This window comes from Rhinolophus hipposideros, assembly GCF_964194185.1.
Source record: "Rhinolophus hipposideros genome assembly, chromosome: 2".
NCBI classification, from domain to species: Eukaryota; Metazoa; Chordata; class Mammalia; order Chiroptera; family Rhinolophidae; genus Rhinolophus; species Rhinolophus hipposideros.
In genome coordinates this window covers 95,025,242-95,044,215 of record NC_138048.1, presented here as the reverse complement: position 1 = coordinate 95,044,215, position 18,974 = coordinate 95,025,242, and the positions used below count along the sequence as shown (strand labels likewise).

At 37.7% G+C, this 18,974-nt stretch overlaps 1 protein-coding gene across 6 annotated transcripts in view; it reads left to right on the top strand.

Moving 5' to 3' along the window:
* The window catches only part of APP (amyloid beta precursor protein), a 251,072-nt gene that overhangs the window by 95,529 nt on the left and 136,569 nt on the right, over positions 1–18,974 (top strand). For all 6 annotated transcript variants that reach the window (XM_081064208.1, XM_081064206.1, XM_081064205.1 and 3 more), the window contains exons 4-5: positions 9,799–9,911; positions 11,826–12,019. In XM_081064208.1, the coding sequence (XP_080920334.1) occupies positions 9,799–9,911; positions 11,826–12,019 (307 nt within the window). The remainder of the gene's footprint in view (positions 1–9,798; positions 9,912–11,825; positions 12,020–18,974) is intronic.

The window sequence follows — 18,974 nt, the reverse complement described above, 5'->3', positions numbered from 1 at the left end:
TGTTTATTTCTCTGTTTAGGCCTGCATCTTGGGATTTAGATTTCCCCCCATAACCTCGACCTATCCACATTCAACTCATCTCTCCTTGAAAGATATTCCTGATCTCTAAAATTTAATATTAAGCTAGTACTGCCCAATGGCGGCCTCTTGCTAGCCCCCATGAGCGCTTGAAATTTGGCTATTCCAAACTGACATGTGCTATAACTAGAAAATACACTCCAGATATCAGAGTTGGTCTGGAGGGAAAAAGAATCTAGACTATCTCAGCAGTATTTTTTTTCACCTTGATTATAGGTTGAAATGATAAAATTTAGGATACACTGGGTTAAATAAATTATATTACTAAAATTAATTTTACCCATTTCCTTTCATTCTTCTAATGGGGCTGCCAGGAATTTAAAACTACCTTTGTGGCCTGCATTCTAGTTCCATTGGACTGTGTGCTCTTGTGGTGTGGAACTCTCTGTCTCAGTTCTTTTGTATCCTTTATGGAAGTGGGTACAGAGTGGTGTTCAGCAACACCGAGTGGTAGCAAAAATGATCTCTTAAAATCTGACCACATTGTGTTATGTTTTGATTTTTAGTCCTGTCCCTCATCCTTATGTCAACCTCTGTGACCAGAAGGCCTTGTTAGCCTCACCTTGTCATAGAGGGAAATCACTATATTCTCCCGAGTCATCATCTTGTTTTCTCCTCTCTGGCTTCAAACTCTTTCTACCCTCCCCACTCCCCCGGTTTTTTTGTTTGTTTGTTTTCGTTTTTGTTTATTTAAATATTCTATGATTAAAGAAAGAAAAGACAAAACAGGACCACCTTGGCTCTTAGGGATGTGTGAAAAGGCGCTCAATCCTTAAGATGGTACCAGAGTGACAAATCTATGGGACAGGGCACACATTTATGGAAGGAAGGCATGAAAGATTTGATTTTGATTTTTAAAAAGTACAAGCCACTCAAAGTACTTAGGTTAGTCAAGTTCATGAAGACAGAGAGTAGGATGCCGGTTGCCAGGGGATTGGAGGAGAGGGAAATGGGGACTTGTTTAATGGGTTTAGAGTTTCAGTTTTGCAAGATGAAAAGAGACCGGTTGCACAACATTATGAATGTACTTAACACTACTGAACCGTATACTTAAAAATGGTTAAGACGGTAAATTGTGTTATGTGGTAAATTGTTTTACCACAAAAGAAAAAAAGAAGCCATCTGAAAAGTGTTTCATAATGCAACAACCTGTAACTTAAAAAAATAAAATCCAAAAAAACCCTTAGTAACATTAGTTATAGTGGATTATGCTAAGCAGACCCTTGCTACCTGAAGGAACAGTTGAATGGAGTCGCTTGGGAGCTTGTTAGAAAGGCAGCATCGGTCCCACCTTAGACGTGTCCAATTAGAGACTACGTTTTAACAAGATCCCCAGGTGGTTCGAGTACACGTTAAAGCTTGAGAAGCCCTGCTGTAAACATCGTCTCTCAAAGTGTGGTCCATGAACCACCTGAATCAAGAGTCCCCTGAGGAGGTCTGTTTTCAGGCCCATCCCAGCACCCTTAGATCAGGTCCCGTGCTGGAGGATGCTGGAGGAAGGTAGTGTCTGCAGTCGGATGAAGCACCCCAGGTGACTCTGAAGCACATTAAAGTTTGAGAACCCCCTGAGCTGGGGAGATTTAACAACCATTATTGTCATAATTACACCTTGTAACTGACGTTGGAACTATTACAAATATGAGTAACAGAAAAGGCCCATTATTGATCAAAGCAAGAACATGAGTAATAACGCAGTAAGAAAAGGCAACAGTAAAAGTACCTAGAACTTAAGTAATCTTGTGTTGGTGGGTGAGGAAACTATAATTCAGAATTTGTGGACTATTGTAGCACTTTACTGGAGTAGTGAGCATTACAATGGACCAGTCTGGTTTTGTTATCAGCCATGCAGTAATCCTATCAGGCCAGAGATGCCTCCATAGTCAAAAGGAAATTGAAAGCATTTCAGTTGCTAAGGCAAGGTTAAACTTGGAAAGCAAAGAATTTACTTTACTATCAAAATATGTGTGATTATGCTGAAATTCTTGAAGTTTTTAAAAGAATTTAAGTGCCACACATCACACAAATCAGGGTAAAAGACTTGCCAAGAAAATCTAAAACCAAGCTTTGTCTAGATGCCATAGAAGAGAAGCCCAGGTTAGTAGGCTTTTTTAACCCTAGTTCTTTTCAGCTTCAGTCATTTATTTCATGGACATCCTTTTGAAGGCCAGGATGTTGATGTGGACGCAAATACTTATGTCCCTATTACATAAAATTTTACATGGACGCTTCCATATGGAGGCTACATTTTTTTAAAGTAGACTGCTTTTTTTACGTTTCAGATTTATAGAAAAATTGAGAGGATACTTCAGAGTTCCCATATACCCAGCCCACCACCACCACCACCACCACCATCATCCTTAATATACATACACACTGAGTTTCCTGTTATTCACATCTTACATTAATATGGTACATTTGGAAGGAAGACCATAGAGGTAAAGCACTCTTTTCATCATATATCAAGGGCACATGTTACCAATGTGATATGTCAGCGTCGATGTTGACCTTGATGACCCAGCTGGGGTTGGTTTCTCAGGTTTCTCCACTGTGAAGTTACACTTTTTACCCCATTCATACTGTACTCGCTGGAAGGAAGTCATTATGCATAGCCCGTAGTGAAGGAGCAGACAGTTAAGTTTCACCTCCTCAAAGGCAGAGTATCTACATAAACTATTTAGAATTCTTCTGCACAGGCGATTTGCCTCTTTTCCACCAATTTATTTATTTACTTATTCAGTCATTTGGATTTATGGATATTTATTTTATACTTGGAGTTCTAATCCAATACTATTTTGTGTCTGATACGACTCAAATGAAAGTATTCCAGCTTTGGCCATTGGGAGTGCTTTCAGTGGGTTCCTGTGCTCATTTGACATATCTTTTTTTTTTTTTCCCTTCTTCTAACAAGATGCTCCAGACTCATCTTGTATATTTTCTGCCCCAATTGTCCTAGAATCAGCTACTTCTCCACAGAACCCTGATTCCTTTAATTGGAGAATAATTTTAAAAACTAAGGTCTGGTCTCCTGGCGTGCTCCTTTCTGCTTTGCTCTTAAGCCCTCTCAACTGACAGCATGAAGCAATATATTTGTGTACACTCATGCTTGTATTATACATTACATATTTCTATAGCTAATTATCTGTATCTATATTAAGCCAAATGAGTTCATTTTGTCTCCAACTCACATGTATCACCCTGTGGATCATTCTAACTCCTCCCCTTGCTTATCTGTAAATTCCCACTCCAACAGTGAATGGGAAACCTGGCTCCCTCCAAGGTACCATCCATTTACTTAATTGTTCAATTTCCGTACATTTGCAAGCAGTATCAAAATTAACTCATACCTATGTGAAGCTTTTTGAAAGCTGTAAGATTGCTTACAGACATTTATTTTGTTCCTATCTCTAGATAGATAAGATAGATAGATAGATAGATAGATAGATAGATAGATAGATAGATAGATAGAGCAAAGGAGATATGTGTGTATATATAATCTCCCCTTTGCACTATATGTATCATTTTAAGAACAATGTTATTCAAAGCCTTGCTCAAACGCTCTTTATGCCTTGTATTCAACCTGCCATTTGTGTATGTATGTATGTATGTGAGGCTGGGCTCCATTCTCTAATAAATTAGAGAGGATTTAAGTGAAACTTTCAGTTTTCACTTCTTTTGCCTTTACTTTATCTGGATCCGCTTAGTTTCTGTCATTTTGGCAGATAGTTCTGATCTTAAGAACGCCATCTGTCTGTTTTCGCTGTTATCCGATAACAGTTACCGTGAAATGTTGGTGATAACTTCATCACTTCTTAAGACGACTCATTCACCCTCACCTCCTCTTTAAGAACCCAGTAACTACCCACCCACTTTCTGAAGGAAAAATCATAACTTTTATGACTCGGAAAGTTTGTTGAGAAATATTTTGGCTGTTTCTGTAAGTATTCATTCCATCTCTTGAGCACAAATTCTTCCCAGAAAAATTTTATTTATTAACATGTGGAAGTTACAAAATATTAGTATGTAATCAGTAAACTGAAGGAAAAGAATGTTTGTGAAATAAGACTCTGAAATAGTAAAATAAAAAAGTTGCCCGAGCAAACATTCGCCGACAGTTCTCGTTCTGCTATGCACGTGTGTAGTAGTATGCGTTAATAAGCACATAATCTGTGAAACCGTAGTGGTTGATGAATGGATACAGGGCATAAAAGATGATAATACTAATTTATTCAGCACTTTTGTTATGGGCACTGAATCAAGTGCTTTATAAATATTAACTCGTTGAATTCTCCCAACTCTGCCATTTACGTACGGTGCTTGTGACCTGAATTGATTTTACAACTTCTCAGTCTCACATTCCTCTCTTACACAGTGAGATCATTGTGGCTGGCCCACTGTTTGGTTCTGAGCACGCTGTGGGAAATGACTCACGCAAAGTATGTAAGGCATTGCCAGGCACGGAGTCCAAAATTATCAGACATCTTATCTTCGAGAGCGAGATCTGGGCCTGGAACACAACATGAAGGAAACTGAGGCTTTGCTATTTTTCAGGAATTCCATTGCTAGAACATTCTTAACCCTGCTCCCTCCCCACCCCTCTTCCTGAATCGCCTTTAACTCTTTAAAGACAAGGAAGGGAAGATGCACCTAACCCAAAGACCTCAGACATTTCTAGTCAACACATTACAGTCCTGGTGAATTCATAGAAACCATGTTTATTCATCTGAGATCTCTGTGCCTTAAAGCACCTATGCATGGTTCTGGAATCTTCTCATCAGTCTGGTCACTACCACTCTGACTCTCGTGATTTGAGCAGTCTCCGTGGTGAGAAATTTTCTCTGTCCCCTGACACCCTTTCCCCTTCCCATTTCTCCTGTGCATGGATTCATGGTCCCTTTGGCTTTAGTTGTAGGGCCTTCTACTCTTATTTCTACTTTCCTGCTGGCATTATCTGTCCTTTGAAAAGGCAACATGAGGAAATTAAAAACTACATTCCCATCTTTGAATTTTTCTTGTATGAGAGACTCTGCTACTTGCCTGTTTAATATTCATCCCCACTTCTGCTTTTCTGAAACAATCCCACGTTTTCTGTTCACGGTGACAGTGTGTTCAGACGGAAAGACTTGTGGGGATTCCCTTGCAGCTCAATGTGGTCAGGTAACATGGTAACGGCACAGAGGATGTAGATAATGGGCATACTGTGCCAACCATGTAAAACAGCAAAGCTTCATTAGGGCCGAAAAAACCCTCATCTCTTGGTGTGTTCCTCCTGTGTCCTGCCTGGAACTTGGACGTGACGTCTTAAGTTTCTGTGGTCATTTTGTGAGCACATAACAGGAGGACAAAAGCCAACTTGCTAATGATGGCAGTACAGAAAGATAGGAACAGCCTTGTCCCCGAGAGCATTATCGAATATCTGCACCCACCGCAGCCGCAATGCCAGACTTCTTACCGGAAAGAAAGAATCCCATCCTGTCTTGAAGCCACTGTACATCGTGTGGTCTAGTCTATACAGCGGAATGGATTCCCAGCTGTTTTATATGGCTTGCTAGCTAACTTAAGTCTAGTTTTATTGTCAAAACAACTGCATTATAGATTATAACATTAAAGTACTTCATAAACTGAAAGTGAGTCTACTTTAAAAAGAAAACCAAAGGGAATTGCCAAAGAAACCATTTTGGCCAAAGTATAAATGACAGTGAGTTGAGTTACCATTCTTGGGTGGAGGGCCTGGAGTTTCAAGCCAGTTCCACCACCAGTCGGCTCTGTGGGTGAGCTGCTGACCTGGACTCTTTTCCTCCCGTCTGCAAAAGGAGGTTATTGGAACGAGACAGTCCTCTCAGAACCTCCAAAGAGCCATTGGATTGAGGCCTGCAGAGGCCCCACTGAATTCAAAATCATTGTTGACCTTGCCAAGACAGTTTAGTCTAGAAGCCAAACACAGTTCTTGTTCATTAGCTTTGAACATTTTCATTCAATTGGAGACACACACACACACACACACACACACACACAAACACGCACGCACACACACACAGTGAGAAAGAGCGATAAACTGTGAATTTTTAAAACAAGAAACCAGGTTGTATGGTTATTGGTAAATATGCACAGTGTATATCGATGACTTTATCCACTAGGATTAAACGGAGCCAAATTTTCTAAAGTTTGGCATGAACAGGAACATAATTTCTCAGTATGATACTTAATTTATTTTAGTTTTTTTGTTTGTTTTCTTCACTTGAATTCTGTTAAGAATTTTTATTACCTGAAGGATCAAACCAAATAAACAGAAGGATTGTTTTAAAAATAAAAGTACACAATTTCGTATGGAAACTCCAGGTGCATACTATCAAATTTTTTTTTAATGAAACTATTTTTAGAGCAATATTAGGTTCATGAAAAAATTGGAACGTACAGAGAGTTCCCATATATTCCCTGTTGTATCATAGATTTTTAAGAATAATTCTTTTAAAATTAAAAAGAGAGAAAACATAAATCATATTAAGGCAAGCCAGTTTGTGAGAAAGGGTCCATTATATTTTTTACCACTACTCTTTAATTCTTTATTAAAAAAATTTTAACACATTTTTGTGGTTTAATTGCTTAAAATTTCTGATGTAACATTCTAGTATGTTTTATCAATTTTGAAGTAATGTAAGCAAGGCTGTAAAAGCCAGTCATTACTAAATTTTATTTTAATATTAGAGTTTTCTATTTAATGTAATGAGTTTTCTATTTTGCCATTAGTCCTGAGGGCTTATTAAATAACCAGTATTAATCCTTTATAAAAGCAATCTCCTTTGCAGGGGTATATATTTCTTGGCTATGTGGAATATTAGAAACCTAAGAGCATCTTTACAATACTAAATGGAATGTCTGTTATTTTGCAAATTTAAAAAAATTTAAGTATCCTTTTATAAATTAATGCATTATGTGTTCTTTTGATGAACATTAGATTTTACTGAGGCGAATATCTTTCAGTGACTTTAGCTTTGCATTGAACTCTAGTCCTCAGAAGATTAGCCTAAGGGACAATAAAATAAGACCCATATTGTGTGGCAGCTAATGCCCAGTTTTGCCATAAGAACTCTTTCAGGCCAAGGTTGAGAGTATCCTACATCTGCTTCTGATAATCTCATGATTTGATGTAATAGCCTCAGGCCAGGCCTGTAATCTTTCCAATAATTACTTGTAAAATAGAAAAACATCATGAGTATTTCAAACATGTGTAACTAGGGCAATATGGTTTGACGGAGCAGTGCTAAGAAATGAGGCGGGCGTCTTCATGCCATAGGTGACTTCTGGCCTCTTGTGGCTTGGAAAATTGGGATGCTTCAAGTATCTGGTATTCCTGCTAATAGCTCCAGTGGATTGTCTGTCCTGAGAAACTATGCACAGTCCACCTGGGGAATGTGTATTGGTTTTGCATGAGATTATTTTTATTGTCCATTGTCCATCTCATCTGGGTTTTAATTTTTTGTTGTTTTATAGTTTTCGATGTAAAAGAAACAACTGTGACATCCTTGCGTTATGATGTTATGTCTTTCCTTATGGTTTATATCTTAATGTTTATCTCTGGGTCATTTGGTCATTATCTCCTGAGGGGGGGTGGCCTTAGACAGGTTTATTGGCAGGCATTTCTCACCTAGGAAGTGAGTTTTATATTATAAATCACACAACGGTTGTGGAGATGAGATGCAGTGATGCACTTGGAGCGCCCGCCACCACCATGGAGTAGGTGTCCAGAATCCTGGGTTCCTTCCCCAACAAGAACCACCCACAACTTCTGGGGGCGCTGTTTGTCAGAAATCTTGCATTCTCTGGAACTTACAGTACAGTACTGTGGTTATATGCGCTTGTCTTAAAGACTTAAGGAATCAATCACAAGATGAGAGGTTCTTTATCCCCTATGATTTGCTTAGATTTTTATCTAAATATTATTTATTAAAATACGTACTTACGTATCATGAGACATCTTGCGTGTGTGAGGTACAAACAAACTAAAGCTTAAATGCCTTTATGGGAAAAGAGTTTTAAAGAACCCTGTTATATAAAGAGAATGAAATTTTTTTCCCCCCTTTCTCAGGCCCTTTATCGCTTTTTATGTTATATTTCAGGAAATTTCATGTAGCACATTGAAAGAAAAAAGATTCTTGTTTTCGCTCGAGAGTGGACAACTTCTCTTCCGTGTTTACTTGCAGTCACTGGTTGAAATCTGGTCTTGCATGTTTTGCGAAGGATTGCAGTGCCTACCTCAGTTGGCCGCCCCACTTTTCATGGTCTCACTATGCTATTCCATCCTTCAGTTGATTAAAGTGTTTATCTAAAAAACAAACTTGAGCATGTAGTTCCTGTTTAAAATATCTTTTGGCCCATGTTGCCTCCAAAATGGTATCCAAAACCTTAGACTCTGAAATTGGAGGCCAGCATATTTCTTCAGTCTCATTTACTTCTGGACGCCCTTTTTCCCTTGCTCTGTGCTCCAGCCACAGTAGACTTCTGCTTCTACAAATATGCTTTGCCCTTTCTTTTGTCTCTCTTTGCACAGAAGATTCCTTCATTTTGCAGTACCTTTTGCCATCCATCCATCCATCCATCCATCCATCCATCCATCCATCCATCCATCCATCCAGTAAGGTCATGTTTGCCAGAACTGGGCCAGGGATTGAGAGTAGAATGTTAAACAAGACAGATATTATCCTTATATTTTAGAGCTCCCATGCATGTCTTACTTGGCATACTCCTACTCATCCACTTAGACTTACCTCAAGTGTTACTTCTATTTTGAGATTTTTCCCAGTGCACCCAAGCAGATTTGTTCACTATATTGGCCCCGCCCTTTCTTCATTTCTGTTATCAGTATTTAACTTCTTCATTCATCTAGATATTTATTGCCTACTATGTGCAGAATCTGTACTAAAACTCGGGATAGTGTAGTGAACACAACAAATAAAAATTAGGCCCACAGCTTACATATTACATTGTAATTATCCAACTTCCACCCTCATAAGAATAGGAGTTCTTATTGGACGCCATGTATATCTGTACATCTGCAGTACAAGCAAAGCTAGAAATAATTGGCACGATACACATTTTGTTTAAAAATATCATAAAAGTCTAAGGAACCGTTTTCATAATTGAACTAAACTACGTGTGTATGTGTGAGAAATATAAACATGTTTAATGAATATACAGATTTTGTTTGTTTAGAAAGTAGAAAAATGCTACATTTTCTATTAGTTTATAAACTGATTGAAGTGTCGAACAAAGAGGGGTGCGCAATTACTTACATTGATTCTTCTCAAGTGATTGCCTAGGCAATGTCAATCTGTATTTTTTTTTTTTATCCTTGTTGTAATTGAATGGCAGCTCTTTGTACGATTAACTTTCCAGTCAGGCACCCCTATTAATTAAAAATTTCACTTAAAACGTGTAGGAAGTGTTTTCACTATCCAGATTGATGTGGCAAAGAACTGGGCTGCTTAAGGACACAGGACTCAACATTCCAAGGTGACTCGTCTTTCTTGTGTTGATTACTTGGTCATTCAAAACGCTGATTATCTTCTGAGTCCTTTTAGCTCATCCTTCCTTGATACCATCCCTGTGATAAGATCACTGTGCCCCAATAAAGTCCTGTTCCCCGTTCCCAATAAAAATCTTAAAAAAAAAAAAAAATCACTGTGTTGCAGACATAATGACAGAAAGCCATCTCCTTTCTTGCAGTTGGCGAGTTTGTCAGCGATGCCCTCCTCGTTCCCGACAAGTGCAAATTCTTACACCAGGAGAGGATGGATGTTTGTGAAACCCACCTTCACTGGCACACCGTCGCCAAAGAGGTACGAGCCCATAGGTTCTTTCTTAAAGGGAAGTTTTCCTAGGGACATTTTAGAGGGTATTTCAAGGCAACAGCTGTGCTGATAAATAAATTTATTATTATTATTATTATTGTTGTTTAAAAAAAATTTTAGAAACCTATCCATGAGTATTTTTAAGGAGTCAAAAATAAGGACTATTTAATTAGACGACTTATATGTCTGTGCCATGTTTTATAAATCAGAAACTATAATCTTATACTCTGTAAACTTTAAAATGTACTTTTTCTTCAAATTATTTTTTATTTACCTATTGTTTTCTTTGTCACATACAAAGTTTTAATACTTTAACCTTTATTTCCTATGATCTACTGGGAAATCCAGTGGTAGAACAGGAGTAACTTCTCCAATACCAACATGAAGGCTGCAGGTAGTATTCAGTGTGTAAGTTAGGTTATCTAATTTTGCATTAACCAGACCAGGCTACCAACTTCATTTTTCCATAGTGGTGAGTATATGGCATCAACCCGAGCCTTGGCTTACCCCTGAATTTGGCAACGCTGATGAAAGACATAAGATAATCAGCATAAAATGTCACTTTGGATTACCACCTTCAAAATTTCTTTGTTCTTTTTGATATATTGTGAAGTTTTTCTAGTATAAGTAGTTTTTTGTTTGTTTGTTTTGTTTTTTGGGTTTGTGTGTGTGCCTGTGTGGTGAGATCAATCTCCTAGAGTTAGGTTTCTTTCCCTAGCACAGAGGTTCTCAAATCGGGTCAATTTCGCTCCCTATCCATCCCCAGGAACATGTGACAGTGTCTAGAGACATTTTTGGATGTCACAATTGGAAGGAGTGGTGCTATGGGCATTGGGTGTCTAGAGGCCAGAGATTCGGCTAAACATTCTTTAGTGAACAGGACAGTCACCCCCACTCAAGAATTATGTGGTCTAAAATATCAGTACTACTGTGGTTGAGAAACTCTGATCTAGCTCACTGTAAGTTGTATCACAGACTTAAAGCTGTTGGGCAAAAAACACCACTTAAGTTTTAGCATTAATTTTGACTTTTATATAATAATATAAGTTGCTTTATAAAATAATGTTTTCTTTCAGCTTATTGATCTTAAGAAAACCACCAGGCAGTTTAAAGTCTAGCTACCCATCTGATAACCTTATTTTTCATTTCTTCTTGAGTTTTCAAAAAATAAATTTTTGTTACAAAGAAACAAAATGACTCTAATTCCTATGAGGTCAAAAATACATTCTGTAATATTTTCATTGTTTACATGTATGTGTTGAATTATTAATGATTCCTCTGTTACCAGTGGATGCTTTCAAAGCTTTATGGTAATCTAGGTTTGTGCAAATGTAGGAAATCCCAGGAAAGCAAAAAGATATTGAATGAGAAATCTCTAATGACTATATTTTCTGATTTATAGCAGAGAATAATTTCTTCTCTTCCCAGGACTGTTATTCTGGAAGTGAGCCAAGAGTTAGAATTTCTAGAACAAGTCAGGTCCAAGTGAGAGAAACTTCCATCTGTAATGGAGGTGGAAGTGAGTTGGGGAGATACCAGGAACCATCCATCACTGTTTCCTGATACACTAATGCAGCCAGAAAGCATCGATTCTCTGATATGTATTCACCAGTGCAGGCTTTTCCTACATCCTATTTCCCAATTACTTTCAGTTCCCGTTCTTTTTCTTAATTTCTATAGTATAACAACATATCCTTATAAGGAATCCAGTTAAACACTAAGAATACCAAGTAGCCTATGCTAAAGAAACTGTTGGAAATTTCCAAAAGCAAATGATTTTTTGTATTATAAAATTGGTTCTTGGTAGATTGGGTCTCTGTGTTGATTTTTATATTCGAGATTTTCTCACAAAGAAACACGTCTTCTCTACCACCCTCACGGTTTTCCCTTTCCCTTGTCTAGACCTGTAGTGAGAAGAGTACCAACTTGCATGACTACGGCATGCTGCTGCCCTGTGGGATTGACAAGTTCCGAGGGGTGGAGTTTGTATGTTGCCCGCTGGCCGAGGAAAGTGACAATATCGATTCAGCTGACGCTGAAGAGGATGACTCCGATGTCTGGTGGGGTGGAGCAGATACAGACTATCCAGATGGGAGGTAAGGTGACCTTTGTGTTCCGGCCCTCACAGATGCTAAAATATCCAGCATAGGGGTTTGTTTTTTCCTATAAATGTATCTTTCTCCTTCTCATTAAATGGATCTCTGCCCACTCCCACCAAAGTTTGCTTTTACGGAAAAAAAATCTAACCATGTGGTCCTGTTATGGCTATGGCCTACTGTTTAATTTTAATAGAATTGATCCGCCATCGCTGAGTTAATTTTAACTATTTTAATCTCGAGAGTTGGGATCAAAATTATACTGATTTTATAGTAGGTTCAGTTGTAATTCTCCAGAAAATTGAAATCTCAGTGACATGACATTCTGTTTTGATCTATAAGTCAGAAATATTTTTTTAAACAGTATTTTGGGATTGTTTCATCACTCATTACCTCAATCTGAAATATTGTTAAGAAGGGTTTGGGTTTGGTTGTCTTTTTCTGTTTTTGTGGATATTTGAGGGTGTGTTTTTTTTTTGTTTTGTTTTTGTTTTTGGCCTTTTATCATCTTTTCCTTTGGAATGAAGTCAGAGGCATCCGTAAATGTTAGATAAAGTTTTTTAACTGCCTTTGATTTCATTATTGTTAAGAAATAGATTTTCACCTCTTTTTCTTGGGGATCGTAATACTATAATTTAGAGATTCTTATTTTTAATTATAAGGCCAACACCTACATTCAGATAATAGAACAATAAAACCAGAACCTTTGGTTTAGAAAGGCCGTCTGTTTCAGTCATCAGTATCACAGATCTCCAAATAGAAGAGTAAATCTGAATCGTGAGACTTATAGCTATTAATATAAAATTTTCTGACTTTTATGTAGTCAGGTCCATATATTTTATAATCTATTTTGTAGAATTTAAAAAATAATTCTACAAAAATTCAAATATATTTTACAAACATATAAGGATCTAGGTACGTTGAGGAGCCCTAGTTGCCATTCCTTATCAGCCCTTGTCAGCCAGGCTTCATTTTAGTGGCTATTGCCCAATTTCATCATGACTCTCTTTTTGTTAATTAAGCTCTTTTGTGTTCCTTACTAAGTTTAGAAAAATCACGTTCCAGGCACAAAACTACCTAAAACAAAGAAATAAATTATTAAAAAGAAAAGAAAGAAATAATGAAAAGTCAGCTGTATGCTTACAATAATACTTCTTTATAGATATAAAAGTTTGAAAGTTAGGTAGTATAAACTCCTCTTCTCCCAGGGGAGGAAGCATCAGTGAGAACAGAATTTGCCAGTGGGAAAGCTTCTGAGCTTTTCCCCATGGAATAATTGGTTGTGGTCTGGGCCATGGCCAGTCCCCTCACCTGTGTTCCATGTGCCAGAGGTAGGAAAGTCCATTGGTTTGGGTTTAATCGCCACTTTGTCTGAAAGTTAGAGTTGCCTAGTTCTTAACTGTTTTTGTAGCTGTTTCAGATTCTTCCTCAGTCACATCTAGATTTGAAAGTTTCAGTGACTTATTGTACTGAAACTTTAGTTTTATTGTACTGAAAGTTCTTGCATGCCAGTGCAACCAGTGTTACACAGGGAAATTTGAAGTTGGACAGCCATTTTCTTTGTTTCAAGTCTATTGGAAACTTGGTCACTTCCCATTATTGAATTGACTGTATACTTAGCAAGCAAACCAAAAATAGTGAATAAACCAAGCAAGTTCTATGGCTGCTGTTAAAAATATGCAGAGCTAGCTGGCTGTGTATTTGTAGCCCTGAGTCAAGTTTGGTGACCCGCCATTGGTGACCATTCATACACAAGGGACTTTTGTAATTAAAAATAAGTATTATTGCTTTATCTTGAGAGAGACGGGCTTTTACCGTTCTCTTTCTATTGTAATTTCATTTTTTATGTCTTATGAAAACCTTTTTTATTGGGAATAGATTTCAATGTGTGTTCATCTTTTTGTCCTACACCCCTTACAACTTACTGAGCTAATTGAAAGCATTGCTAACATCATATCTTATGAAATCCTCTCAGTGGCCTTTTCTTTTTCTATACTCCTTCTTACCAGTCCTGGAAAGAGATCCACAGAGCTTCCGGTTCTAGCCCTGAGTCCCTCATTTATGTATGACTGTCATTCAGGAACTCCCTTCTTTGATATCTATCTCTTTTTATACCACTATCTTTCCTCTTTGTTACAGTCACCAAATTATAAGACACTAGTATGTTATTCTTTACCACTGTTTTTTCCCTTTTCCTTTACTGTATTACTTACTACTAGGGCAACTAGACAATTTATTATCCCAACCAGATTTCACAACAAGGACCGTAGTCATAAACAAAAGGACCCACACAAACTAGGTCATGTAGTCGCACTACCTATTTCTGTCTTTAGTTATATCACTCTCCAAGTTGATACCAGTTGAAATGCTAGCCAGCTCCTTCCTAGTCGCTCTTATTTATATTCCATTTCTGCTGTGTATACTACACAGCCATCCCTTGGACTCTGTAATCACTTAGGATTTCCAGCTTTGACATTCCTCTCTGACCATGATCTTTCTGATCTTAAACCTAAAATGTAGCTCATCAGATCCTACTGAATTTTATCCTTCCCTCATAATCACCTAAACAAGGCTTTTACCATTATCACTTTTTTTTTTTTGTCATTTATAATCAATATGGACTCAATGGCTAACCATTGTTACATGCTTATTCATATATCCTGGACTTGATACCTTTCACATTTTCTAAACATATTTTTGTCAATGCTCCATATCTGGGAAAAATTAATTTCTCTTTTTAATTGCTTCTGACTTTTCTAAGGTTGATGTATCAAGTCATGTAACCCTACCAGTTTATTTTTTATTCATGCTGTAACATCAGCTGGGATCTTAATGTTTCTGGACGCACCTAATATCTGTGACCTATCACCTTCCACAAAGCAGTTGATGCAAGCCAACTCCATTTCCCTTGGATCTCAGCATCCCTCTCCCTCATGCTCTGCAGATGACCACTTCGCACTCATTTGTGGTGAATTTCTGCATCATGGCACTTGGCATTGGGTAGTTGCTTAGTACATGTTTGTTGAATAAATTAGTCATTTTTCACATGCCTCATTGTCTCGGTACCTTCTCCCATCCCTTGTTTCTTACCTTTCCTTTTATGATCCGGTTGTGTTTAACTTGATTACCTCCTTTATCTTTCTATTTTTTATTTATTTAAGACTATATTTTTAAGTACAGTTTTAGGTTCACAGCGAAATTGAAGAGAAGGTACAGAGAGTTCCCATACTGCTCCTGCCTCCACACATGCACAGCCTCCCCCATTATCCCTATCCCTCACCCAAGTGGTACATTTGTTACAGTTGATGAACCTGTATTGACACATAGTTGTCACCCACAGTCCAGAGTTGACATTATGGTTCACCCTTAGTGTTGTGGATTCTGTGGGTCTAGACAGATGGGTAATGACATGTATCAATCATAGTGCCATACAGACATTTTCACTAGAAATCCTCTCTCCTCCACCTTTTCATCTTTTGCACACTCCCAACCCCTGGCATCTACTGATGTTTCTGTTGTCTTCAGAGTTTATTGTCTTCAGAGTTTTACCTTTTCCAGAATATCATATAGTTAGGATCATACAATTTTTGGTCTTTTCCAATTGGGTTCTTTCACTTGGTAATATGAATTCAAGGTTCTTCCATAGCTTGATAGCGCGCGCGCGCTTTCTCTCTCTCTCTCTCTCTCTCTCTCTCTCTCTCTCTCTCTCTCTCTGTCTCTCTCTCTCTCTTTCTCTCTCCTCTCTCTCTCTCTCTCTCTCTCTCTCTCTCTCTCTCTCTCTCCTCTCTCTCTCTCTTTTTTCTTTAGTGCTGAATAATATTCCATTGTGGATGTACCACCATTTATCCATTCACTTACTAAAGTACATCTTGGTTGCTTCCAAGTTTGGGCAGTTATGAATAAAGCTCTATAAACAACTGTGTGTAGATTTTTGTGTGAACTGAAGTTTTTAGTTCCTTTGGTTGAATACCAAGGAGCATGACTGCTGAATTGTATGGTAAGAATATGTTAGTTTTATAAGAAACCGACAAACTTGTCTTCCAAAGTGGCTGTACCATTTTGCCATCCCACCAGCCATGGATGAGAGTTCCTGCTGCTCCATATTCTCACCAGCATTTGGTGTCATCAGTGTTCTGAATTTTGGCCATTCTAATAGGTGTGTGGTGGTATCTCACTGTTCTAATTTGTGTTTCCCTAATGGGATATGATGTGTAGTATCTTTTCATATGCTTATTTGCAATCCATACAACCATTCTTGCATTTCCAGTCTCCGTTATCATTTGCTCCTTCACCTCTACCTACAAACCTGCTGTTTCCTGCACTGCCATGGCCTGAGTTGAGGTCATCATATACTTCCTACGAGACTACCTTCTTTGATTACTCCTTACTACATCAATGCCTCACTTTCTTCTGTTACCCCTGTACTTGTTTATATTCTTGTAGGACTCATTCATACGCTGACTTATATTCCTGTTACTTGGAATTCATTTCACCTGTCCCCCAAGCCTTTGTTTACTCTCTCCCGAGATAATTCTCCATGCCGAGATAATTCTCCGTGCCGTAGCAATATGCCTGTTACATGTTCTGGCTGCTATTGACACTTGGTAGGAAATACTTGACCGTTCCTGAGGCCTATAATAAAATCCAAGTTCTCTAGCTGGCCCTTCAAAACTTTCATGAATTGACCTCGGCTTGCATTTTCAGCCTTACACACATACCTCACTTTATCTACTGTCACCCCAAAGCCCTTGGCCTTTTCTTTCTCTGGGCTTTTGTTCTCACCTTTCTGGCCCTTCTGAAATGTTTTTCCTATTTCATTAAATACTGTTAACGTACCAGAAAGATAATTTTCAATTCTAAAGTGCTACATCTTAACCATGACCTGTAAAATCCTGTATGTTTGTTAGTGTTCACCCAAAAAAGATACAATTTTTTAATGATTACCCCTTGTAGTATTACTTTTCTTGCTAGGCTACCCTTTTCCTTTGTATCCTTAAAACACGTGTTAGTACTGTGACTGCTCTTGTAATTAATTATAGTCGTATCTCTTTTTATGTACTAGAATCTAAATTATACCTTATGTACCAGGTATGTCTTGCACATTGGCCTTCAAGAAATACTAGCCAAATTGAGTTGCTCGCTTTTAATTTTTTTTCATAGCTTTTGGAAAGGACTTTGTGATCCATAGTGCATGTTATAGGACCTCTAGTGTTTAACTCAAAGCTGTTTAATAGAAATATAATGTGACCCACATATGTACTTTTACATTTTCCAAAAAGAAACGGGTAAATTAAATTTTAATAGTATCTATATTTAATCTAATATATTCAAAATATTATAATTTTAACATGCAACCAATATGAAAAAGTTGTTGCGATAGTTCACATTTTTTTGTTTGTTTCATATGAGGTCTGAAAAACCTAGATCATATTTTCCAGTTACAGAACATCTCATTTTACACTAGCCATCTTTGAAGTGCTTCATGTATTGGACAATGTACTTCTAAATACTTGAAATTTCTAATTACTCTTTATTTTCCATTAAGACAAATGGTGGCTGTACCCAGCATTATGTTCTAAGGTTGAACTCTAAATTTTTACTAAGTTTTGTAACTGTTCATCCTTTCTAAGGTTTAAAGGAATTGGTTTGAATGTAATATAACTAGGATATCAGGTCACTTTCATCACTTCATTTTTGAACTCGTTTTTCTGTTAGTCCTATGGGCAGGTGTGTCCTTCATTCTCAACCGTGAAAGTCAATGGACAAAGTGAGAGAGACGTTGTATCACTGACCCGCACACAAGCTGGGCTCCTGCCAGCTGATGGCTTCCCACTTCTAGGAAACAGCCCTCTTGTGACACTTAAAATACAGAATCAGAATAGGTGTTTAACACACTTGCTTAAAATATCCTCAGGGGATGCTACGGGAGGATTCTTTGAGAAAGGGAAAAAGAAGGGGAAGTCTGAAAAGAAATTTGATCCACATTTTAATACACTTTGTTGGTTGGTAGCTAATGAGATTTTTTTCGGTAGGAGGTGAGTGTTTTCCTACTGCTAATGAGGCATTTAGAGAAACATTCTTTGTGAGATGAGCTCAGTTTTATGACTTCTTTGAAAACGATGTGTGTCTTTTAAAGGATTAAGTATAGACAAAGCATTTAGTGTTCCCAAAGTCATTTGTAAATAACTCAGTATTTCTCTCTCCAATGTTGTAGTGATTAAGTTCTCAGACCACCTCCGAATATCTATTTATGCGATCAGTGTAGCTTATTTATGTTAATATACACAGTGTCCAGCCATGATGGGTAAGAATTTTTCTATAGGAGAGTTCATTTGGAAAACTAACTTGTAACTGTCAGACCAGCCAAGCCTTGGGAGTGAGGACTTGGAGGGTGAGTTTTTCCCCTCCTGGAACTGCAGAATCCTACTGACAGCACACAGTCTGCAGGAGTTTCTTGAATTCTTATAATTAGCATTTTTTCTGTTGGGAGTAGGTCGTGACATTTTTTTCAAAACAGAATCTTGAATGATATATTTTCTTGTTTTTAGGGTTGCAGTCATTATTGGAAAGTGCTGAGAAGTAAAATAGTGTATATTCCTAGATAATTAGGTGATCTTTTTTTCTTTTCCTTTAAATTAAAGAAAAATAAAGCCGTTTAAGATAGATCCAGGTGAATGGTTGTTTTTGATTGTATCTCATCATGCCCTTCTTTGAAGATTTGTGTGTGTGTGTGTGTGTGTGTGTGTTGTATTTTATAGCTCAGGAGCATTTTCTTTCTTTTTTTTTAAGTTTATTGGGGTGACAATTATTAGTAAAGTTACGTAGGTTTCAGGTGTGCAATTCTGTAATACATCATCTATATATCACATTGTGTGTTCACCACTCAGTCAGTTCTCCTTCCATCACCATATATTTGATCCCATTTGCCCTCATCTACCAGTCCCTTGCCCCCTCC